Genomic DNA, 26,033 nt, shown 5'->3' on the forward strand with positions numbered 1-26,033 from the left:
AACAGTTTCTACCCACAGGCCATCAGGCTCGTGAATGCTAATTTGTGAATACTAGCCCCCCCGTTTTACTTTTGTCTTTTTGAACAAAAGACAGCTACCATGACCACCCCCGAACTGTGAACCATCACTGTAGACACTTTTCTCCTTTGATCACTAAAGACACTTAAACTGCTGCTGTGACCTCCTCAAGAATAATTTCGCCACACCTAGTGTGTGTGACAATCATTGGTACTTTAACTTTTAACTTTAACTCTGCACATTGTTTACAATCATGGCCACCAGCAGCGAGAGCGATTCGGACCGAGAAAGCGACGATTTCTCCATAAATTTGAGCGAGGATGAAAGATTTGTGAATGAGGAAAGTGAGAGTGAAGGACTAGAGGGCAGTGAGAGCAATTTAGATAGGGAAGATGCTGTGAGAGGCGGGTGGGACCTGATATTCAGCTGGGAATGACTAAAACAGTAAATAAACACAAGACATATATATACTCTATTAGCCACAACACAACCAGGCTTATATTTAATATGCCACAAATTAATCCCGCATAACAAACACCTCCCCCCTCCCGTCCATATAACCCGCCAATACAACTCAAACACCTGCACAACACACTCAATCCCACAGCCCAAAGTACCGTTCACCTCCCCAAAGTTCATACAGCACAAATATTTCCCCAAAGTCCCCAAAGTTACATACGTGACATGCACATAGTGGCACGCACGTACGGGCAAGCGATCAAATGTTTGGAAGCCACAGCTGCATGCGTACTCACGGTACCGCGTCTGCATATCCCATACTTGCCAACCTTGAGACCTCCGATTTCGGGAGGTGGGGGGTGGGGGGGTGGGGAGGTGTGGTTGGGGGTGAGGCGGGGGGTGTGGTTGGGGCGGGGCGTGGTTAGGGGCGTGGTTAAGAGGGGAGGAGTATATTTACAGCTAGAATTCACCAAGTCAAGTATTTCATATATATATATATAAGAAATACTTGACTTTCAGTGAATTCTAGCTATATATATATATATATATATATATATATATATATATATTTATTTATTTTATTATATATATATATGTATATATAAATAAAATAAACACTTGAATTTCAGTGTTCATTTATTTACACATATACACACACATAACACTCATCTACTCATTGTTGAGTTAAGGGTTGAATTGTAGATCCTTGTTCTATTCTCTGTCACTATTTTTCTAACCATGCTGAACACCCTCTCTGATGATGCATTGATGTGTGGCACGCACAAAAGTGCTATCATCAAATGCATTAGAGTCTGGAATCTTCCATCTCTCCCTAGCATGGCCCAAAACCGGTCAATCTTTGCTTCCTGAGGAAGATCTTCAGTGCCAAGCACTTGGTAGTCCACTACTTCTTCCCGGAGGCTATCCAGGTCCAATCGCAGCTGCGGTTTGGAACTTACAAGCTGTTATGAGAGTAGCGTATGTGTGTGTGGCCCTTTAATAGGTGAGCATGTGAGGTGAGTGACGTCAGTGAGTGTGTGGGCGAGAGAAGAGAGGGAGCTGTAGCATGAGTGCAGGTGGGGACTAGTTTGTTTTGTGTTGGATTGGCTGTGTGCAAGCGATCAATAAAGCAAGATTTGCAACTAATCGCTGGACTCAGGCAGGAAAGGTGCAACAAAGCATATTTCTTCATCTTACCCGTCGTCGGCGTCGCCATGGCTGTATCTTCCTCGTTTTTCTGCTTCGTCTCCTTGTTGTGTGCGCAGTTGTGCACTGCACTCTCTAAAAGCCGTATATGTTATTGATGTTATAGATGGCAGTATTGTCCTGTTTAAGAGTGTCACAACATTGATGTTTACGGCAGACGAACTGCTGGTAGACAAAAACGTGACTGCTGCTGTTGTGTGTTGTTACCGCGCTGGGAGGACGTTAATGAAACTGCCTAACAATAAACCCACATAAGAAACCAAGAACTCGCCCTCGATCATTCTATAGTTATAACATGATTGGGCAGGCACACTGTTTATCTTGTGGGAAAGCGGACTCAGGTCCGCATGGAGCTGGAGGGGGCGTGGCCTCCAGCTCCGCCTGAATTTCGGGAGATTTTCGGGAGAAAATTTGTCCCGGGAGGTTTTCGGGAGAGGCGCTGAATTTCGGGAGTCTCCCGGAAAATCCGGGAGGGTTGGCAAGTATGGCATATCCAACTCAAAGTCCTCCTGGTAAGAGTCTCTGTTGTCCCAGTTCTCCACAGGCCAATGGTAAAGCTTGACTGTCATCTTTCGGGAATGTAAACAATGAAACACCGGCTGTGTTATCCGGCACAACAGTCAGGGGGTGCATTCTACGGCGGGGGTACGTTATCCGACACAACACCTGCCGCAATACACTGCTTCCTACCTACAGCTTTCTTCTTTGCTGTCTCCATTGTTCATTGAACAAATTGCAAAAGATTCACCAACACAGATGTCCAGAATACTGTGGAATTTTGCGATGTAAAACAGACGACTTAATAGCTGGCCACCATGCTGTTCCAAAATGTCCTCCACAATCCGTGACGTCACGCGCTGACGTCATCATACCGAGACGTTTTCAGCGTGAATTTTAAAATTGCACTTCAGTAAGCTAACCCGGCCGTATTGGCATGTGTTGCAATGTTAAGATTTCATCATTGATGTATAAACTATCAGACTGCGTGGTTGGTAGTAGTGGGTTTCAGTAGGCCTTTAAGTGGTGGGTGTATACCTAGGTTGGGCGGTTCTTCAAATGTTTGCAATGTCGTAACACACAATAGTCAAAGTCCTTTTTTTTAATTTTGAGTAATCTTCCCATTACTAGATTGAAATATCTCCTTTGGCTACGATTAATACCCCCCTCAGTGTCGTGTTGGCGGGATCCGGTGTCAGAGTAGTAGAGCGTGTGTGTGCTTGCCCAGCCAAGCCTAAGGACAGTCAGACAGCCTTACTCCCACACACACACAGACACACACACTTATGCACACCTACACACTACTCCGTGTAAATACATGTAGAGACAATGCCCCCTCCTGTTTCACCCCTGCAGCGTTGCAATTCTGCAGCTGACCCAGGCTGAGGCTCCATGCCTGCCCGAGGGGAGACGTCTCCTGCTGGGGCCCGCAATCCCACTCCACACGCCGCAGTCTGGACTTTATCCAGTCTATCTGGGACCATGTTTGCCACGGCCACCCGTCTGGGGACACGGCCGAGAGTAGACCACAAGATCAGACCCGCTGATAAGAGCGTAGTAATTCTTCACTCCCTGACAAAACGTAATCAGTGCACCAGCGTGCCTCAGCGGCTGCAGTCTGGATGAAAACACCAACTTCTCCTGCAGTGGGTTCCCACACTCTGTTGTTATGGATTAGTGCATTACTGCATCACGGTGGCACAATAGTAGAAACACAATGTTGCGACATCACATGACCTAACCGAATGTGTGGAAAGCAAATCTTGTGAGTTATTACTCGTGGAAATTCACAGATTTACATTAAGCTCTTAGTTTCTAACTGCAATTTTGAGTCAAGCTTTATATACTGTAGCCGTTAGTTTACTTATATCAATCAATGTTTATTTATATAGCCCTAAATCACAAGTGTCTCAAAGGGCTGCACAAGCCACAACGACATCCTCGGTTCAGAGCCCACATAAGGGCAAGGAAAAACTCACAACCCAGTGGGATGTCAATGTGAATGACTATGAGAAACCTTGGAGAGGACTGCAGATGTGGGTGACCCCCCCACCGCCCCTCTAGGGGAGACTGGATGCAATGGACGTCGAGTGGGTCTAGCACAGTGGTTCTTAACCTGGGTTCGATCGAACCCTAGGGGTTCGGTGAGTCGGGCTCAGGGGTTTGGCGGAGGTCAAGACACACCCGACTCATCGTGTGAATAAAAATGTTTCCCTATCGGCGTATTACGGATAAGGCAACAGCAGAAGTCACACTGATTTGCAGGTGTGTAATTTGTTGTGAGTTCATGCACTGTATTGGTTTTGTTCTTTGAACAAGGTGATGTTCATGCACGGTTCATTTTGTGCACCAGTAAAAAAAAACATGGTAACACTTTAGTATGGGGAACATATTCACCATTAATTAGTTGCTTATTAACATGCAAATTAGTAACATTTTGGCTCTTAACTAGTCATTATTAAGTACTTATTAATGCCTTACTCTGCATGGCCTTATTATAACCCTAACCCTCAATCCTGGCCCTAACCCTCTAACCCTAACCAAATAACTGTAAGTTAAGTCTTTGTTACTTAGAATATGTTCCCCATACTAAAGTGTTACCAAAAACATATAACTTTGTCTTGAATTTTGAAAAAAATAATAATAATAATTTTTCACTAAAGAAGGGTTTGGTGAATGTGCATAAGAAACTGGTGGGGTTCGGTACCTCCAACAAGGTTAAGAACCACTGGTCTAGCATAATATTGTGAAAGTCCAGGCCATAGTGGATCCAACATAATAGTGAGAGTCCAGTCCATAACGGGGCCAACAGGAGACCATCCCGAGCGGAGACGGGTCAGCAGCGCAGAGATGTCCCCAACCGATGCACAGGCGAGCGGTCCACCCCGGGTCCCAACTCTGGACAGCCAGCACTTCATCCATGGCCACCGGACCTGTGCCTCCTCCACAAGGGAGAGGGGGGCATAAATAAAATGAATAAAAAATAAAGTAAAACAATATAAAAACAGTTACATAGAAACTAGTAATTAATAATTAATTAAAGGTTAGTACTATTAGTGGACCAGCAGCACGCACAATCATGTGTGCTTACGGACTGTATCCCTTGCAGACTATTTTGATATATATTGATATATAATGTAGGAACCAGAATATTAATAACAGAAAGAAACAACCCTTTTGTGTGAATGAGTGTGAATGAGTGTAAATGGGGGAGGGAGGTTTTTTGGGTTGGTGCACTAATTGTAAGTGTATCTTGTGTTTTTTATGTTGATTTAATAAAAAAAAACAAAAAAAACAAATAAAGTAATAAAAACGATACCGATAATAAAAAAAACTATACCAATAATTTCCGATATTACATTTTAACACATTTATCGGCCGATAGGCCGATATTATCGCACATCTCTAGTCGTGAGTTACCACCCCGGCCGAGTCATACCAAAGACTCTAAAAATGGGACCCATTACCTCCCTGCTTGGCACTCAGCATCAAGGGTTGGAATTGGGGGTTAAATCACCAAAAATGATTCCCGGGCGCGGCCACCGCTGCTTCCCACTGCTCCCCTCACCTCCCAGAGGGTGAACAAGGGTGATGGGTCAAATGCAGAGAATAATTTTGCCACACCTAGTGTGTGTATGACAATTACAATCATTGGTACTTTAACTTTACTTTATAAGGAAAACGTTTGTCATTTTTGCTAGAGATGTAAATACATTAAAATGTAATATTGGAAATTATCGGTATCGTTTGTTTTTTTTTATTATCGGTATCGTTTTTTTATTTTTATATATTTTTATTAAATCAACATAAAACAAACACAAGATACACTTACAATTAGTGCACCAACCCCAAAAACCTCCCTCCCCCATTTACCACCGTGCTGCCCATGTTTTTAATTTATTTATCTTATTTTATTTTAGGATTTTTTTAAAAAAGTACCTTATCTTCACCATACCTGGTTGTCCAAATTAGGCATAATAATGTGTTCATTCCACGACTGTATATATCGGTTTATATCGGTATCCTTTGGTATCGGTATTGGTCATTAAAGAGTTGGACAATATTGGAATATCGGATATTGGCAAAAAGCCATTATCGGACATCCCTAATTTTTGCCTATACATGTTTTTTCATTCATACTTGAAGTTATTTACTGGTTTACAACGTTTTTATTTATTTTTGTTGGCTATACCTTAGCGTCCAGAATATGGATTGTATTTTACACATAATATATTTACTGTCATTCACGTTTTCTTCTCATTCGTACTTTAAGGACTGAAATGTTTAGCCATCCCCTAACTATTTTTAAATATTACGTTCTTGTTGACTGTTCCTAACCTCGCTTTAATTCTACTACTCTTCACGGTTGTTTTTGTGTGGGCTTTTTCTTTTCTTTTTTTTCTTCTTTTTCTTTTTTCTCCCGCTTGAGCAGCTGGAGGCGCGGAGCCTCGTGCTCCGCTGGTAGGCGGGACACTTGTAGTAGCCTCCTCCTCATTGGTCGGCGTCCCAAAGGGGGCGGAGTCGCAAGTAGACAAAACAGCGTTGCGCTCGCGAGCTCAAGTCATTGAAAACAAACTCGGCTTACTGTCCACAACTACAACTACTTCGGGACTTTTTTTTTGCGTGATTTAAAGCACCAATTCGACATCAAACATGGACGTGACGTGTGTGCTGTATTTAGTGCTGAGCTTTGCCGCCTGCGTTGTCTCCGCGGAGAGACACAGCGTCTTTTGGAACAGCTCCAATCCAAAGTAAGTGTTTACATATTTGACCCTTATAGATTGGTAAGAGTTTGTGCATGGGACCTATATTTAACCGCCTCAGACATGTCATAAATAGTCTTTGCCCCTTGTCATTTGTAAAGTGTTGCTGCACGGGTAATTCTATCTGAACACTCAGTGGGATCGATGCAACTTGACGGATTTATTGAGCTTTCACTGCAAGCAGTCCACTAGAAAGAGAGATTATTTGCACTGTACTGTAAAACACCCTGTCTTCTCCCCGCCCCTTGTGTGATTAATCAAGACAACAACAACAACAAAACCGAAGGCCAAAGCCATTAGGGCGCTCTTGATTACATTAGTGGCTCTCTAATTCAGTGGTTCTGAACCTTTTTTCAGTGATGTACCCCCTTTTTTTAATTCAAGTACCCCCTAATCAGAGCAAAGCATTTTTGGTTGAAAAAAAAGAGATAAAGAAGTTTTTGATTTATTAAATTGTATAACCGTGCAAGATATTGCTCATTTGATGTGGTCTTTCTTGAACTATTTGGAAAAAAAGATATACATATAACTAAAAACTTGTTGAAAACTAAACAAGTGATTCAATTATAAATAAAGATGTCTACACATAGAAGTAATCATCAACTTAAAGTAACCCTTTTTGGGGATTGTAATAGAGATCCATCTGGATTCATGAACTTAATTCTAAACATTTCTTCACAAAAAAAGAAATCTTTAACATCAATATTAATGGAACATGTCCACAAAAAATCTAGCTGTCAACACTGAATATTGCATTGTTGCATTTCTTTTCACAGTTCTTTTTGACAGACATTTAAAAAAAATCTCACGTACCCCTTAGCATACCTTCAAGTACCCCCATGGGTACGCGTACCTCCATTTGAGAACCACTGCTCTAATTGACCTTTAACATAACATGGAGGGACAACAATGTGAGTGGAAGGCTGGTGGACAGTTCTGCTGTTATGAGTGTTGTTTTTGTCATAAGTGACTCAACAGACCTGAGTCACCACACCTGCACAGGTGAGACAGTGTGGGAGGGGGGAAAGATGAGTAATTATAATGCAATCTGCGTTTGGGGGCTATTTTTGTTGAAGTTGTGTAAATACATTTAAAAAAAAAAAATCATAATCCCGTTTATGCTGTGTCTAAAAATAGGGCTTTTTACAGTCCTAATCCTTTTCATCAGAATCTAGTGCATTCTGGGCCGCCAGTGATCAGTCGGTCACCTGTTGGAGGGATTCAGTAAATCCATCGGCAGCCCTTTGACTGCACCATGACTGCGGATAATGGATGCTAATTGATTCCCAGTCTGATTGTAAGCGATTTGTCCTGAGGATGAGGACAGTGAGCAGATGGCAGCAGTCTGCCCATTCATGTTGGAGACAGTGTGTGTGTGTGTGTGTGTGTGTGTGTGTGTGTGTGTGTGTGTGTGTGTGTGTGTGTGTGTGTGTGTGTGTGTGTGTGTGTGTGGGTGGGTGGGTGGGTGTGTGTGTGAAGCACCACAGCAAGTCTATGTTCTGTGCATTGAGAGGAGTGTCCAGTAATGATTTAGAGTGTGCGTGTGTGCTTCGTGACAGGTGGTAAGGCATGTTTTTCAAAGTCTAGTCTCGTCTTGTTTTCACATTGCATGCCTCTGCTTGAGTGAGTGAGGTGTGTGCGTGTGTGTGCGTGTGTGTGTGTGCGTGTGTGTGTGTGCGTGTGTGTGTGTGTTCTTGTATTTCTATCCTTCTTGAGACATCAACAATGGGTTGTACTTGTATAGCGCTTTTCTACCTTCAAGGTACTCAAAGCGCTTTGACACTACTTCCACATTTACCCATTCACACACACATTCACACACTGATGGAGGGAGCTGCCATGCAAGGCGCTAACCAGCACCCATCAGGAGCAAGGGTGAAGTGTCTTGCTCAGGACACAACGGACATGACGAGGTTGGTACTAGTTCAAGTACCTTCCATATGAGGACCGGCGAACAAGTTAGGACCGAAATCATGGTCCCAATACGGGAAAAACCATCGCATCTAATAGAGAGCCAAATCCTAGAGTCCGTGAACTTTGCTCCAAAGTCAGGATTTTTTTTTGGTTGATTTAATGTGCATACAAAAGTAAACCTCTGGCCAACATATGTAATAACACGTTGAAATGTGGCCAAAATTAATTACAAATAAATAGATAATTATGTACACAGAGACATACTGTCATAACTTGAATTAAATAATGAAGATTAAAAACCAATTACAAACAAAATATTTAAAGAAGAAAAAAATTAACTAAAAGCAGTCTTTTTCTCACAATGTGTCAACTTCTTATACAATTGGGAACAATTTCTCATATTCTTTCAGTTTCTGTAATATTGCAATAATTTCTCGTAAAGCTATGACTTTTTAATGTAAAATTTGAACTTTTTAATGCAAAATGGGGACATTTGTCATATAAAATTCTGACTTATATCACAATATTGCCAATTTTTGTGTTGTTCTTGTAAAATAGTGACATTTTTTTAGTAAAATATTGACTTGTTTTTTTCCAACTCATTTTTCACTCCAAGCTTTTTTATATTTGCATAGTATGTATGTATTATTAATGTTGTGAATACAAATCTTTATATATGTACAAAGGGTGGTCCTTAAGAGGTAGGCATTTTTCGGAGGTCTCAAGAAGGTAACAAATACAAGAATGTGTGTGTGTGCGCTCTAAAATCAGAGTGAAATATGTCTTTGACTTAATAGAACATTTGTTGTGCGGGGCAAGCTGCAAGTGTAACACAGCATGCGTTAATGTGATTGTGCACGTCGTAGTGAAGCAAGGAGCGGCCGTCACTTCAGCCCCCCTCACGTAGACATGATAAATGTGTGACTCACACACACACACAAGCGGCGGCGGTGGGTAGGTGAGAGGGAGGGCAGACTTTAAATGTTAATATTAGCAACAGACCGACATTCCGTCGTTGTGTTAGCGTGCTGCACGCCGTCAGCTGCATGTTTATGAGTGTTTTGTCTGTGTAACGTCCCGACCCCCTAATGTACACCTTTTAATTTGTGCAATCCAGGACTTTGGTGGTAGCGTCACACTCTGTCTGCAGACGTAGTCAGGGCCTGTTTCGGCATGCACAAGTCAGCATTAAGTTGGACGGTCAAAAAAAAAACAACCTCCAACTCATACATCTTATGCCTTGACTTTTTTCTACACCCCTTGCCCTTAGTCCTGATAACCAGTGTCCCGTCTGCTGGCTGTCTTTGTAATCCCACCAGAATAAGAACACACTAACATAGACTACAGGCGGATTGTAATCTGACCATCTGACCCATAAACACAAAACTACCATCTGGCTCGCTTCACTTTGTATTATTTTTATCCGCCAATGTTATTCAATGATGTAGTATTTGGCCTGTTTTGTTACGTTATGTTCTCTAGATATATGAGTACAGAGATTTCAATCATTGCTGGGATCATTCCTTGCATAATCTCCTGTATGGGGCAGTGGGCATGGTTAGGGCCAGAATAACGAGTAATAGTAGTGGAACTGTTATTTATTAATCTAGTCTGTGTGTTTCCTTGCATGCTTGTGTGCCTTAGCTTTCAAGGACCCCAAATATGAACGGCCAATACTCACAGAGTAGCGCCACCTGTTTCACTGATTGTCGATGGAGAGGTCTTTAATGACATCCATGTTTGCAAACAAACAGTAAGTTGCTTTGGGCCGAAACCAGGGCTCACATTTTGACAAACTCGTCTTAGGGACTTTGACCAAGTGAACCCAAACTACAACCTCAGATACTAGACGGACAGAGTATGACCGGACATCTCTAGTTCTAAATATGCAATGTCACCCCTCAGGCGTTTAGTAAGATTTAGGTCTGGGTTCTAGCAAAATGTAGCCACTCTGATAGAAAATCTTGACAGAATACAATTCAGGTTTACACAGATACAACCTTATTGTTTCCTTTCAAACCAAATCCTACAAGGCTCTTTTCTTTTTTTACATCCATTATAGATGACCCTTTTTGGCCTTGGGTAAGAGGCACAATCAGTTACCTCAGAGTCCAATGATTAGCCCTATGGGGTGCATTACTGTAGAGTGTGCCACGGAGGTTAGAAATCGATTCATAAGTCACCCTTGCTTCTGAGAGTATACATTTAAAAAAAATCAATGCATCTCTGCTTAGTGTGTTCTCACTCCCCACTAAAGCCATTTCACCTCTAACACACTTGTCTGTGGACGGTCCCCGATTGTCCTCTCCTCCCTTCTGCTCTTCCTCTCGCTCTTCCTTATCTGTGTCCCAGACTTCCTCCTCCCCCCTACCCACTTTCTCTCCCCTCCACCTTTTTCTCACAGACCCTCCTCTGTTTTGGCCCTGGTAGTTTTCCACTGGAGGTGGACACCCCCCCCCCCCCCCCCCCTTACATTGTAGTATGAGTGGGCAAGCATGCGTATGTGTGTGTGTGGATACTGCTCATTCATTGCATTGCAGACATACTTTTGCATTGATAGCAGCCTGCAGCCCATCATCGCCCCCTGAAGGCCACTTTGAGCAATGCATGGTCTGTGTAGCTTTTAGTCCAGGGGTGTCAAACTCATTTTAGATCGGGGCCACATGGAGAAAAATCTACTTCCAAGTGGGCCGGCCTTCTACTCCCAAGTGGGCCGGACTGGTAAAACCACGGCACCATAACTTAAAAATAATGACAACTTCAGATGGTTTTCTTTGTTTAAAAAATAGAACAAGCACAATCTGAAATTGTACAAATCATAATGTTGTTGGGGTTATTTACACGTACATATTGCGGTTAATAGTATTTTATCTTTATTTGTAGTTATTTATATTTTCTGAATAAATAATGTGATAATTTGTCATTAGTGTTAATTTTCAATCTATCGAGATAAAAAAAATTGGTAACACTTTAGTATGGGGAACATATTCACCAATAATTAGTTGCTTATTAAAGTAACAAAGACTTAATTTATAGTTATTTGGACACTAGGGGAACTTATAAGGGTTAGGGTTACTAATAAGTAATAATTCTGAGGTTATTGAGCGAAGACTCTTAGTTAATGGCTTACTTGTTGTAAAATAAGGCCATGCAGAATAAGGCATTAATAAGTACTTAATAATGACTAATTAGGAGCCAATATGTTACTAATTTGCATGTTGATAAGCAACTAGTTAATGGTGAATACTGTATGTGTTCCCCATACTAAAGTGTTACCAAAAAATGATATAAAATCAAATTACAGTATGTTATTTATGTAGTTTGATCATTTTCCTCGACTGATACTGTACTAACATCATGTGGTGTATTTTGTACATATGTAGCATAATCTACAAAGATACAAATAATTGCTATTGTGACATCCAGTGGACACATTTAGAACAGCTGTTTCTTTCTTTCAAAAATTTCAGGTGAATTTTTATACTTGGCAAACTCATCCTGCGGGCCGGATAAAACCTAATCGTGGGCCTGATCCGGCCTTCGGGCCGTACGTTTCACACCCCTGTTTAAGTCATTCATGCAAAGTATTCAACCGCCGTGATACCATTTAGCCTTTTTGTATCCATCTGTAAGAGAGAATGAAAGGATGTGGGGGAAAAAAGGGTGTGGGTAAAAGGATTTAGGGGGTAGAGGTCTGAGTTAGGGGTGAAAGAAGGGTGAACTGTGTGTTGAGAAATTAGCCTGGATGAAGAGTTCTGGTATATTAAGTCCGCATTAAGAAACAGGACCAAGCAGGGCTGAGGGGGAGGGGGCCGAGGTTCACTTTGTGAGGAATAAAGGAGGCAGAGTGATCGATGGAAGGGAGGAGAGACGGTTTCGGAGTTGAATGCATGTGGAGACAATCTCAGAACCTCTCATTCTGCAAATGCCAAAGAGATTCACTGTCAGCTTTGTCACGCGTCAACATAATTGTCCTCTGATGTTGCAATCGTGACCAGAATCAGGCTGGGTTCAGGAAACAAGGTGGAAAAAGTATTTCCTTGATGGGACTAAAGAGAGAATTTATAATCATCATTTAACCCCTGAGGTGCTGTGGGGGTTTATTTAAGTATTTTGATTGTCAATTGTGTGAAACTTGAAACAATTTTGCCCATTGAATTTTCCCATAGGCGGTAAAAACAGTGGCAAAATTTGGGTTTAAAAATCGAATCGTATTGTTAGATTCTACCCGCGTTCTTTGATTGAACAGTTTGAGGCCAGATCGCTCTGAAAGATTTAACAAGATTTAGTCAAAACAAAAAAGGTGATTCATTAAGCGTGTGCAAAGTGGATTGCGTCTGTTAAGCGAGCAGAATAAGGCGTGCAGTCCATTTCGCGTCTCTGTCTTCATTAATATGCAAAGAAAATGCCAATCATCAAAATGCCCACAATAGTAGGATGATATGGTGACATTATATTTTTTTAGCACACGCAATGTGGTTCATCAACACTCATCACCGTTTTGCGAGCACTATCTAGCGTTTAATTTAGCACGCAACCGATCAGTGCTTGTGCTGCACAGACAGACAGACGATACGCTACTGCACTTGATATCATTACAGTGGATGTCAGGTGTAGATCTACCCATGGCGTTTGTTTACATTTAGACGCAAGTGACCTACGGTGTGTAGTGAAGCATGTTTAGCTATTCCTCATCCTGCAGGGAAGATACTTGTAAGAAACGTACTTTATTTGTTGCCATGGAGGTGAGGATTAGTGATTTAGAAATAGCTAGAACACTGCCGACTGAAGCTGGACTTTAGCCGCTAGCTAGCTAGCTATGTCTTAAAGTACTTCTTCCGGTTGGCGTTTCGGTGTTATAACTTCACCTTTATCTTTAGTTTTTCATCCAAAATGCGTCCGTTCTCCCTTTTCTGTCCACACACTGTGTCTGCTTGTAAGTACTCCGTGATTGTGCACTGCCGAACATGCTCGTCTGCTTGTAAACCAGCAATGACACGACATGACAATGGCGGGGGTGCTGGGGGGTGGCGGACCGGTACTTTTCAGAGGCGATTTAGTACCGAACATGATTCATTAGTATCGCGGCATTATACAAATACCAGTATACCGTACAACCCTAGTTGGGTGCAATCAGCTTTAATACAGTTGGAGCCATTAGAACCCCTGACAGCTCCTTGGCCCGTGTTAAAGGAGGCGTGAATCCGACACACCACAGTGCATTAATAGGCTATTAAATGTGCACCGCCAAGTAAAAGGGACGCAAGTCTGGAAATCTGACGCGGCTGCCGCGCTAAACTTTCCGAACCGCAGACCTCCTTGGCGTAACGTTCCGGCGCGTACACATGATCACCTGAGTAGCAAATGGTAGGAGGTGTCATTGTAGGTTCATCTGTTTAGTGTTTCACTGTTGCCGACTGTGAAACAGATACCAGTATGTGTGCTGCTGAAACTTTAGTGGTAGCGGTGCGTGTGTGAGCGTAGCACAGCAACGGTGAACTTTCACATCTTGACCCCAAGACGTTCCCCAGTGAAAAGAGCGCGTCAGTTGTTTGACCCGAGCCAGCCAGAGCTCCAGGGACAAATGGAGGCACTGCAGGACGGTCAGGGTGAAGGGTGAAGGGGAGGGAAAGGATGAGCTATGGTTTTGGGGAGGGGATCGTAGTAAAAAAAAAAAAGCTTTCCCAGCAGGGTCACATCCTACAAATTTGCAGGGTTTTTTTTCCCACAAAGAAACTGGAACAATGCCGGATGGTCGGGCTCATTAGTAGGAATTTGCCACAAACACACAGTAGGCCTTAATAAACAGATGTGCTCACCAGCCTACAGCATGAGTCGCCCTTCTTTGAACCAGACGATGCAGTTCATCCCATCCGATGTCAAAATTAGCTCTCTCAGTCTTCCAATCAATTTCCAGTTCTACCGGAACAGCAGTATGTGGTTATTAACATTATCGTTGTTCAACATTCCCAACATACTCATCTCGACGTTAGTTGCTAGGCAGGCTAGAGATGGACACCTTGCTGTCCATTGATTGGTCAACAGAAGACTACGTTTGTACTTTTGTGTTACATTGGAACTTAAGAGTGGAACAGGAACAAAACAAAAAACAAAACACTGTTGATATAATTTGTAGGGGTGTCAAAAAAAATCGATTTTCGCATGAATCGTACTTCTTATTTGAAACGATTCTTAATGGATTAAAAGAAAATCCCAATTTTTCCCCCCTAAAATCTGTCCTGTCCAGCCACTTTAGTAAATGTTTGGGTAACATTTTATCAAACTAAACCAGTTTTCTCGAAAGTAATACAGAAATGTATCAGAGCTGTTTATCTATTTTATGGAGGAATTTAGTTAATCATAGAACTGGCACCCATTGTTATTAAAAAAAAAGTATTGCTATTGAATCGAGAATCGTTTAGAATTGAAAATCGAATTCTGAACCGAATCGTTACCACCAAGAATTGAATTGAATCGAATCATGTGGTGCCCAAAAATGCACAGCCTTATTAATGTGCTTAAGTGGGACTAATCACACAGTTGTCCGTTGATTGGTCAACAGTGAATTGTGACTTCTTGGGATTGGTACCGAATCCCGCACGTAAAATCCATGTTACGGTATGTTACGTTACACTTGGCACTTGACGCTCACTCCAGTAGCACTGAAAGTGGACTCAGCCAAACTACCGCTCGGTAATGTTCCAATTGTCAATGCAAACTAAGAAATTGACTCAAAAAAGGTTCCACTTTTCCAAAAATGCACTAGCTTGATGCTGATATACTATTGGCATGCTACTGGTTAGCATTAGCGATTTTACATGGCGATTTCAGCACCTCCAAATGTATCAATGAAAATTACAACTAAGATGTACGTTAAAATCAAACAGCTGCTGTGTAATAAGCACAATACTTACAGTATTTTCACTTTTTAGGGAGCAACACAAGACTGCTAGCTTTAGCATAGACTGAACTGACTAGCCAACAAACCATCAACTATACAAACTAACTGTACAGGCCAACTTTAATTGCAACTAATTAAATACATTGAAAATAAGAAGATATAACGACTGTCTAATCTGCACATTTTTAAATGATGCAATACAATCATTTTACATTATCATCAAAAACAATTCATGTTTATTAACACACACAAAAGTACCGGAAATCGGCGCCGTTAAGTACCAGTATCGTTTCCCCAGGTACCGGAAATCGGTACAATGTGAACGGTACCCATCTCCCGGTGACTTCATAGTTCAGGACAAAAAGCAAAATATGGCTGCGACACAAATCTCACAGAAATTGCTGCTGATTTCCAAAAAGTATTGTCATGTGACGCTTTTCAGTGCAGCGTTTATCTTCTTTGTATTGCGAAGTTACGCGTCGTCCTGCTGCCATTGTGTCACAATATATACTTTTGCCAGTTTTGCGAATCTTTACCTCCAGCAATTGGAAATGCAAACATGTTTGGAACGTACAATGGCGTACTGCTCATTATAAATGAGGTTAATGATGCTCTTGTGTGTGTGTGTGTGTGTGTGTGTGTGTGTGTGTGTGTGTGTGTGTGTGTGTGTGTGTGTGTGTGTGTGTGTGTGTGTGTGTGTGTGTGTGTGTGTGTGTGTGCGCGTGTGTGTGTGTGTGTGCGCTTTCCCATGAGAGTGTCAGAAAGTGTGAGCAAATGAGGTTTTGCAACAACGTGGCCACACACACACACACACACACACACACACACACACACACACACTCCTGGCCTTACATTCGATGCCGCTTCAGTATCATGTTAACGCCACTCTCACTCTGGTGAGAAGTGTCGATGTGTGCCAGCGAGAGATGCCGGAGCTTTGTTGACGTAAAGATCTGGTGGACACAACAACAACAACACTAATGGAAACAAGTCGTGGAAAGAAAATGCCACAATTACAGCGAATGAGCTCATAAGTTACACACACATCCGCTCCGATCAGGCTAAAGTGAAGGCTCCACAGGGGGTAAGGTACAGAGGTTGGAGGGGCCCTGCAGCCTTCAGGCGTTCTGTCTATGGGGAGGGGAAGGGTATAATTATCCCCTATTCATTTCTTCCCCCCCTTTTTTTCTAGTAAACACATTGGCCCCCCCTGGTCCCTAATAGCTTTTAATAAGCCTGGCTATTAGAGGCGCTGAAGAAGTGGTGAAAGGATGGCTAAAAATGAGACGTTTCCTTAATATCAAGGTGTCTCAATGGAGTGAGCAAGGGGATCCATTTTTTATTTTTTTATTTTTTATTTTTTTTACCACAAACACGTGGAACCCCAAGAGGGCCGCCAAAAAATATTAGTTCCTCAGCTCAGTTGTGATACACGTTTCCACCACTTGTGGCATTAATGACAACATCCAATAAATAGAAGAATTCCGGAGCTGAAGTCATAGAGAAGCTTCTTAAGCGCCAAAATTATGACTAAGGCGGAGAAGCTGTTTTTTAATTTGCACTTTAATTCTATTAATAGTTTAGTTAAGAGAAATGTTCATTCTTTATTTAGTTTATGTATTTGTATGTACATGTATTTTTTTCATCGGTTATCTTTCTCCGACGCTGCCGCAGAAGGACGTGTTTTGTGCCACTCCTTCTTTGTCTCTTTTTGTCCACCAAACTTTTTGTACTGTGCGTGAATGCACAAAGGTGAACTTATGTTATTGACTTGTAGGAGTGATAATCAGGCATATTTGGTCAGTGGATGACTGCAAGCTAATCAATGCTAACGTGCTATGTAGGCTAGCTGTATGTACATATTGCATCATTATGCCTCATTTGTAGGTATATTTGAGCTCAATTGCCATTTCCTCTAACTTGGGCACACACATCTATACCTTTTGGCCATTCTAAGACAGTAATTTCCGTTTTATTAATGCTTTCCAATGTTGTAAAATTGTGTAGAATAAATATTACATTTCAACATTTCTGTCAACGAAGATTGGCATCAGCCTGTGACACATTTTTGATAGTACACGTTTGCCGACCCCTGGCGTATTATGTTCTCTGAGGGAGGGGCCACACTTTGAAAACTCCTGACATGTGTAGAAAAAAAAAAAGAATGTTTAGCCGATTAGGTTCCCAATCAGGGAGAAAGGCATCCGCCTGAAACATGTTTCGAATGGTGCTGCGCTAACAAAGCATGTTTTGACTGGTAGGTTAGTGTGAACAGACACATACAGAGGCAGGAAGGAGGGGTTAAAGGCCCCTGATTGGAGCCACTGTGTCTGTGCTTTGGCCAGGGGGGTCCCTGCAGGAGCCACAACAACAGGAGAAGGCATTGAGGGGAGGTGGAAGGGGAGTGGGGGGTGGGGGGGGGGGGTCAGAGGCACCACGTCCTGCACTTTGATGGCACACACTGGAACCGTTGTCGCTTTCACTCTGCAAAACCCCGAGCAGACCCCAAAGATGCGAGTAGGGATGTCCGATAATGGCTTTTTGCCGATATCCGATATTCCGATATTGTCCAACTCTTTAATTACCGATACCGATATCAACCGATATATGCAGTCGTGGAATTAACACATTATTATGCCTAATTTGGACAACCAGGTATGGTGAAGGTAATTGGTACTTTTTTTAAAAAATTATAAAATAAGATAAATAAATTATAAACATTTTCTTGAATAAAAAAGAAAGTAAAACAATATAAAAACGGTTACATAGAAACTAGTAATTAATGAAAATGAGTAAAATTAACTGTTAAAGGTTATTACTATTAGTGGACCAGCAGCACGCACAATCATGTGTGCTTACGGACTGTATCCCTTGCAGACTGTATTGATCTATATTGATATATAATGTAGGAACCAAAATATTAATAACAGAAAGAAACAACCCTTTTGTGTGAATGAGTGTAAATTGGGGAGGGAGGTTTTTTGGGTTGGTGCTCTAATTGTAAGTGTATCTTGTGTTTTTATGTTGATTTAATTAAAAACAACGATACCGATAATTTAAAAAAACGATACCGATAATTTCCGATATTACATTTCAACGCATCTCTAGATGCGAACATCAAAGAGGTCGCTTTTTTTATTTATTTTTAGCACAAGCACAGGTACATGTTCCAAACGTGCCACAGTAAAACCACGTAAAGTTAGCGAGACGGCGAGCAAAGCGGAGACGAGGAGGCTTGAAAGGAGCCGTAAAACTAAATGAAGGGGGGGGATGAAAAGGGAACAGGAGGGCGTCAGCTTGCCTGGCCCCACCCCCTTTTGTCTCCGTCTTTGATGGAAAAGTCAATAGAGAAACATACGAGATGGTAAAAAAGAAAACCAGGAAGTGGGATGGCGCCAAGACTGTGTGGGCGTCAATCAGTTCGCCCTGATGAGTCACTTTTGATCTGACTAATTAGCGCAAAGCTCCACACACACGCTTCCCGCACGCACCTGGGAGTTGTAGAAGTGTGAGGTGTTTCGCCACACATCTAATTACTCACCCTTCTCGCCTTCCGCAGCTTCCTGTGGGACAAGTACGCGGTGGATGTCAGTATCAACGACTACCTGGACATCATCTGCCCCCACTACGCCCTCGGCGAGGTGACGCCGCACAGCGCCGAGCGCTACGTGCTGTACATGGTGGACAAGGAGGACTACGAGGTGTGCAAGCCGCACTCCTTCGACCAGCTGCGGTGGGAGTGCTCGCGGCCCTTCGCCCCGCACGCCCCCGAAAAGTTCTCCGAGAAGTTCCAGCGCTTCACCCCCTTCACCCTGGGCAAGGAGTTCAGGCAGGGAGAGAGCTACTATTACATCTGTAAGTATTCCAGTCCAATTCCACTGGTTCTGCCACGGGAAATCATGCAAAAAAAGAAATAGTCAGTGTCCGGATCAAACTGTCGCCACCGTTTAAAAGTGTAAGAGGAAGTTAACCACTGGCACAAGTGTAAAAGGAAGTAAAGACTTAACAACAGTTAAGATTTTAATGACAATGGCTTAAGTCTGTTGAGCATCAGTCTTATGGTCACCCAAGTTATTAAAACGAAAAAATATAATTTTTTAACATTCTTTATTGTCACGCAAGTGTAAAAAGAAGGTAACCAAAACCTAAAACCAGAATTGGGTTGAGTGACATTTTACACAACAATAAAACGTCTTTCTTTTTGTTTTTTCAAAATAAAAAAATAAAAATTACAAATAGATGTTTGTTTGTTTTTTAAATGTAAAAACTAGTGGACCACTAATGGTATTAAAGGGTGAAAAACGGTCAACTTGAATTGCAAATAATTGATGTATTTTTTAACATTATTTATATTTTATTGTCAAGTGTAGAAAAAGGTTAGCCACTAATACCAGTGTCAAAAGAAGTTACCGGTACTATTAAAATAAGAAAAAAACTAGAGATGTCCGATAATATCGGCCTGCCGATAAATGCGTTAAAATGTAATATCGGAAATTATCGGTATCGTTTTTTTTATTATCGGTATCGTTTTTTGTTTTTTTGTTTGTTTGTTTTTTTGTTTTTTTTTCTTAAATCAACATAAAAAACACAAGATACACTTACAATTAGTGCACCAACCCAAAAAAACCTCCCTCCCCCATTTACAATCATTCACACTCATTCACACAAAAGGGTTGTTTCTTTCTGTTATTAATATTCTGGTTCCTACATTTTATATCAATATATATCAATACAGTCTGCAAGGGATACAGTCCGTAAGCACACATGATTGTGCGTGCTGCTGGTCCACTAATAGTACTAACCTTTAACAGTTAATTTTACTCATTTTCATTAATTACTAGTTTCTATGTAACTGTTTTTTATATTGTTTTACTTTCTTTTTTATTCAAGAAAATGTTTTTAATTTATGTATCTTATTTTATTTTATTTTATTAATTTTTTTTAAAAGTACCTTATCTTCACCATACCTGGTTGTCCAAATTAGGCATAATGTGTTAATTCCACGACTGTATATATCGGTATCGGTTGATATCGGTATCGGTAATTAAAGAGTTGGACAATATCGGAATATCGGATATCGGCAAAAAGCCATTATCGGACGTCCCTAAAAAAATATATATTACAAAAGCATATTAAAATTTGGCAACTATTTTTTTATAACATTCTTAATCGTCACGCAAGTGTAAAAAGAAGTTAACCATAACCTGAAAAACAAAAAGGTATTGAGCTCTCGTGACATTTTACAAAACAATAAAACATCTCTAGCATTAGCATTTAGCATTTAGCCATGAAACATTTTTCAACATTTTTATTCATAACACAAGTGTAAAAATAAGTTAACCATTTTTTGTGCTAAAGGGTAAAACAAACTTTATTGGCGAATAATGCAAATTGGATCAATTTAGCTTTGATTTGAAGACAACTCTGTCCTGAATGACAAAGGCATAATACGATTGTGCATCAATTTTTTTTCCATTCTTTGTCACGCAAGTGTAAAAAGAAGTTAACCAAACCCAGAAAACAAGAAAGGTATTGCACTTCATTAACATTTTACAAAACAATTGCGTCTTAATTTTTTCAAAATGTTTGTTCATAACACAAGTGTAAAAAGAAGTTAAATAAATTAATAATAAATAATAATCATTCATCCATCCATTTTCTACCGCTTGTCCCTTTTGGGGTCGCGGGGGGTGCTGGAGCCAATCTCAGCTGCACAAATAATAATAATAATAAAAATAATAATAATAATAATAATAATAATAATGTATAAAAAAATAAATAATAAAATTACAAAAATAAATCGTAAAACCGTCTTTTAATGACAAAAATTTAAGATGTTTGGCATCTATTTTTTTAACCTGATTTAAAAACAAGTTAACCTTTGCAAAACATAAAAACAACAATACATTTCTTGCGGTCCTCTTCCCTTAACTCTCCATTACTAGTGTCAAAAAAATAGATTTTCGAATGAATCGGGATTCGTATTTGTAACAATCAAAAGTATTTTTAGGGACCGCAATGTCCCTTTGGGACAGAGGACCCTATTGTAATTGTAAGGTTTTATTATTATTATTCCGCCGCCTCTTTGAGCTGTAATTTGACCCCCTTAACATGCTTCAAAACTCCCCAAATTTGACACACACATCAGGACTGGCAAAAATTGCGATCTAATCAAAAAACCTAGCCCCAAAATTCAAAATTGCGCTCTAGCGCCCCCTAGGAAGAAAACACAGACAAAACTGCCTCTAACTCCCAGTAGGAATGTCATAGAGACATGAAACAAAAACCTCTATGTAGGTCTCACTTAGACCTACATTTCATACACTAACATCTTTGAGCAGAAATCAACAGGAAGTTTGCAATTCCCCCTTCAAAACAAAAGTTTAGTAAAAACAGTCACTTCTGCCTCTTTGAGCTGTAATTTGACCCCCTTAACATGCTTCAAAACTCACCAAACTGGACACACACATCAGGACTGGCAAAAATTGCGCTCTCATAAAAAAACCCAACCCCAAAACTCAAAATTGCGCTCTACCGCCCCCTAGGAAGAAAACACAGACACAACTGCTCCTAGGAAGAAAACTCAGACAAAACTGCCTGCAACTTCCAGTAGGAATGTCTTAGAGACATGAAACAAAAAACTCTATGTAGGTTACACCTACATTTCATATACTGACAACCCCCAGCAAAAATCAACAGGAAGTTTGCAATTCCCCCTTCAAAACAAAAGTTTTGAAAAAAACGGTCACCTTTTTTCAAACATTATCTCCTCTGAGCGCGTTTGTCGTGTCGGCTTCAAACTAGCACAGGAGAGAGATTGAACCCTTCTGATTAAAAGTTGACGAAAGAGTTTTAATTATTGTTCTGGTTTGGATTCTATGTGCCGTCAAAGTCGGTCCCGTCCATCGCTGCTTGCAGCTTTAATTTTGTTTGTTTTTTGTTTGTTTGTTTTTTTAATCCGTCCTGTTCAGCCACTCAGGCAAATCATATCGTTGATGTCGATGTCCGTATCTGCCGTACAGATTAACTTTAGCAAAGAGAAGTGTGGTATACTTCTCCTGTTGCCTTATTTGTATTTTACTTTATTACATGTTTGGGTAGCTTTTTATGAAATAAAACCCATTTTTTTAAGTAGTATATAGATTTATCAGAGCTGTGTGTCTATTTTATGGAGGAATGTAGTTAACCAAAGAACTGGCACCCAATGTTATTAAATAATGTTCATTTTGAATCGAGAATCGATTCTGATTCGAATCGTTAACCCCAAGAATCGAATCGAATGTCCTCCAAATTGTATGACCTTAGCATTGACTTCAAATGTTTTTGATGATAACAAATGTTCCACCTGTGTTCCAGCCAAGCCAATGCACCACCACGGCCAGGACTGCCTGCGTCTCAGGGTGGACGTGGCCGCCCAGAAAGGCTTGGGAAAACCTCGTCTGGACAAAGCCAAGAAAGTCCCGGAGGAAAGTCTGGAGGCGTCGAAAGCCAAGTTTGTGTCTGAGGGAGGAGTGCACAACCCCTCCAATCGCCTCCCAGCAGGTGAGGAACGCAAACAACTGGGTCTCGTTAACATCCTTAACCCCTTTACCGCCGACTTACCTCTCGCCCGTTCTCTCCCCCTAGACGACCCCACCGCCATGGAGCCCAACGTTCTGAGGAGCGTAGGAAGCAGCGGAACGCGGACTATCTCCTCGTCGCTGTTGCTCATCACGCTCCTTGCGCTTTCTCTAGCGCTGATGCTTCACTGAAAAGGAAAGAAAAAAAACATTGCAAAAAAACACACCAGTGCTGGTCACTGGTGTCACGGACAAGACAGAGTTTTTATACAAAGACGTGTGTGCGTGTGTGTGTGAGTGTTGTTGTGGTGTGAGTGTTGGGGTGTAGAGCGCTCCAAAGAAGAGGACCTCAAGTTGTTGGTTTTTTTATACCTGATAATAACAATGAAGCACCATTTTGTTCTCATACCACTCACCTGGTACAATTCCTTTGTCTCATTGTGTTCCTCTATGTGTAGAGGGAGAATGAGTCGTGTTGATCGGAGAAATAGTCACATAGTGGCGTTTGTTATGGAGGATTTTTTTTATCATGTTATTGTGTATGTAGCACTCAACTTCACACTGGTCCCCATGACAGCTATCATGTTCTTATTCGGGTACATATTGCAGACACTCACTCAAACTACAGCATTTTGACCCTTTTAAAAGTGCTTTAATTGTGCATGTATTTATTGACGTTTTAAAATTATTATGACCGTCATTAACCCCGAAAGTTATCACACTCTGTTGTTTATTTAGATCACGGGTGGGGGAAACCTTCTTCCTGTCCGGAAAAAACCAAGGCAACAAATTCTACTGCAGTATTCACCTGGATATAAGACGACCCCGCATTTTTTTTCAAACCAATTTTTTTCCAAGTTAGTGAAATATGAAGAACAAAATCTTTAGACCCCGAATACACGACAACTGACTCTACAGAATCTTTTATTTATATATTTATTTTAAAACAAGCATTTTTTTCATTGTTTTTCATCAGTGAAAAACAGCACCAAGAAAAATCTCCAGAACCAAAATATAAGAAACCCCCTTTTTTTAAGCACGGTTTTTGGAAAGACAACTTAAAAAAAATCATATTTTCAATATCAGTAAAATAACAGTAGAATTCTCCAGATCCCGAATATAAGAATACAATCCATCCATCCATCCATTTTCTATCGCTTGTCCCTCTCGGGGTTAAGACGATAAATGTTTTTGGAAAATATTTTTGGTCATGTTTTCAATATCATTGAACAAAACTCTGGACCCACAACGAATATAAGATCAGAAGTATTTTTCAAGAACTGTTTTTGAAAAAAATAAAGAAACGATAACATCTCTAGACCTCAATAATTAGACAATGCATATTTTTTTCAAACTGTTTTTGGAAATGACGAAAAATATATTAACCGTGTGTTTATCAGTGAAACAACAACAAACAAAGGTTTACAATATCCTCTTTTTCAAAAACAGTTTTTTTGAAACAATTTTTTTTATCATGTTTTCAATATTATTGAATAAAAGGAACAACAAAATCTTTAGACGGCGACAAACAAAAGATAACTAGTCTTTTTAAGACCTGTTTTTAACATCAGGGAATACAGCACCGACAAAAATCTTTAGATCCAAAATATAAGACAACTACTTTTTTTAGGCACCGTTTTTGTAAAGAAAACATTTTTTTAAATCATATTTCTATATCAGTGAAATTACATACATCTCCAGATTCAGAATATAAGACAACCCTCTTTTTCAATAATAGTTTTGGAAAATATTTTTTATCATGTTTTCAATATCCATCCATCCATTTTCTACCCCTTAACCCTTATTGAAAAATCAATCTAAAACCTGGACGAATGTAAGATAACCATTCTTTTTTAAGACCTGTTTTCGGGGGGAAAAAAAAGAGAAATATGTTAACCGTGTTTTTTTATATTAGTGAAATAACAACAAATATCTCCAGATTTCAAATATCAGACGACGCCTCAGTTTTGGAAAATGTTTTTTTATAATTTGTTAAACATCATTGAACAAAACCACAACAAAATGTTTAGACAAATAGAAGATAACTAGTCATTTTCAAGACCTTGTTTTTGGAAAAGACAAAAAACTCTGAAAAAAGCAACAACAAATTGTTTAAACAGATACAAGATAACTCATGTTTTCAATAAAATACTTTTTTTTTTTTAACTATGTTTTTAATATCAGTGAAATAACAAATTATCTCGACCCCAAATATAAGACCGCCCCTCTTTTTCAAAACCTGATTTTGGAAAAGACAATGATATTAATTGTGATTTTTTTTTTTTTATATCGGTGAAAAAAAGACGAATAGTCCTTCTGAGGTGAAAATCTACTGTATGTCTTATATTCAGGTCAGTATGGTCATATACATATATATATATATATATATATATATATATATATATATACAGTGCTCAATACCGTAGAGCGTAATATATGTTAGGTCAGGAAAAATCCCCTGAAGAGCAGGGAAACCTGCGAAACAGGCTTGTAGGGATGAAATAGGCTCAGTGTTTTTTTCCTGACCTAATATATATATATATATTAATATAATATAATGTGAGCATTCAGAAAAGTTTTTTTTAATTCGGCCCGGTTGAAGTACTCCCGCGTGCCATACAGGGCCCACATGCTGCAGATTGCCCACCCACCCCTGATTAGTTTCATTCTGGTGTCCAGTCTTTGGGACTGTCCTGGTACACATTTACTGAAAACTCACCTAACCGAAGCGACTGAAATACACACTGGCCACTTTGTTTTCCGTTATTTGTGTTTTTTTTCTACTTGTTTTATATGTACATAGGTAAATATATGAAAACAAATTGTTTTAAGATGTGAAAAAATGTTGTGGAATAAAACAAAGGTGTTGTAATATATTTGGGTCTGTTGGCGTATTTGTCCACCCACGGGTCTTTCCCCAACCTCAACTTTCCACCGCCTTCATCCCGTGAGCCGCAGTTTGCTCTGGCTTCTATTTCACAGACTGAAAAGCAAACACAAGGAGCAGGACGGTGCAGGGGGGGGATGAAGAAAGAGCGCGCTAGCCTGCGAGCACACTCGCGACCGGGTGGGAAGGTGTCACTCTCGCACCCCTGCTTTTTTCTTCCCTTCCCTTTTTTGCCTCTTTTGCTGTTTCCATACGTTCTCTTTTGGAGCTGAAGATGAGAATCCAGCCACATGTCGGGGGTGAAAGGAGACACGCCGTCATAAACCTCA

At 40.5% G+C, this 26,033-nt stretch overlaps 1 protein-coding gene across 1 annotated transcript; it reads left to right on the top strand.

The window, feature by feature from the left end:
* The first annotated feature begins 6,260 nt into the window (after window positions 1-6,260).
* Window positions 6,261-25,693, top strand: efna1b (ephrin-A1b). The gene is made up of 4 exons (XM_061982557.2): window positions 6,261-6,431; window positions 18,818-19,113; window positions 22,615-22,800; window positions 22,885-25,693. The coding sequence occupies exons 1-4, from the start codon at window positions 6,334-6,336 to the stop codon at window positions 23,007-23,009; spliced, it is 705 nt and encodes a 234-aa protein (XP_061838541.1). The 5' UTR covers window positions 6,261-6,333; the 3' UTR covers window positions 23,010-25,693.
* The last annotated feature ends 340 nt before the right edge of the window (window positions 25,694-26,033 follow it).

Source organism: Nerophis lumbriciformis, linkage group LG21 (genome assembly GCF_033978685.3).
Source record: "Nerophis lumbriciformis linkage group LG21, RoL_Nlum_v2.1, whole genome shotgun sequence".
Taxonomy (NCBI): domain Eukaryota; kingdom Metazoa; phylum Chordata; class Actinopteri; order Syngnathiformes; family Syngnathidae; genus Nerophis; species Nerophis lumbriciformis.

Excerpts from the sequence above, each read along its gene's own strand:
- efna1b (XM_061982557.2), top strand. The coding sequence starts at position 6,334 with ATGGACGTGACGTGTGTGCTGTATTTAGTGCTGAGCTTTGCCGCCTGC. Across the intron at positions 19,114-22,614 it reads AGAGAGCTACTATTACATCT|CCAAGCCAATGCACCACCAC; the intron begins GTAAGTATTCCA and ends CCTGTGTTCCAG. Across the intron at positions 22,801-22,884 it reads CTCCAATCGCCTCCCAGCAG|ACGACCCCACCGCCATGGAG; the intron begins GTGAGGAACGCA and ends CTCTCCCCCTAG.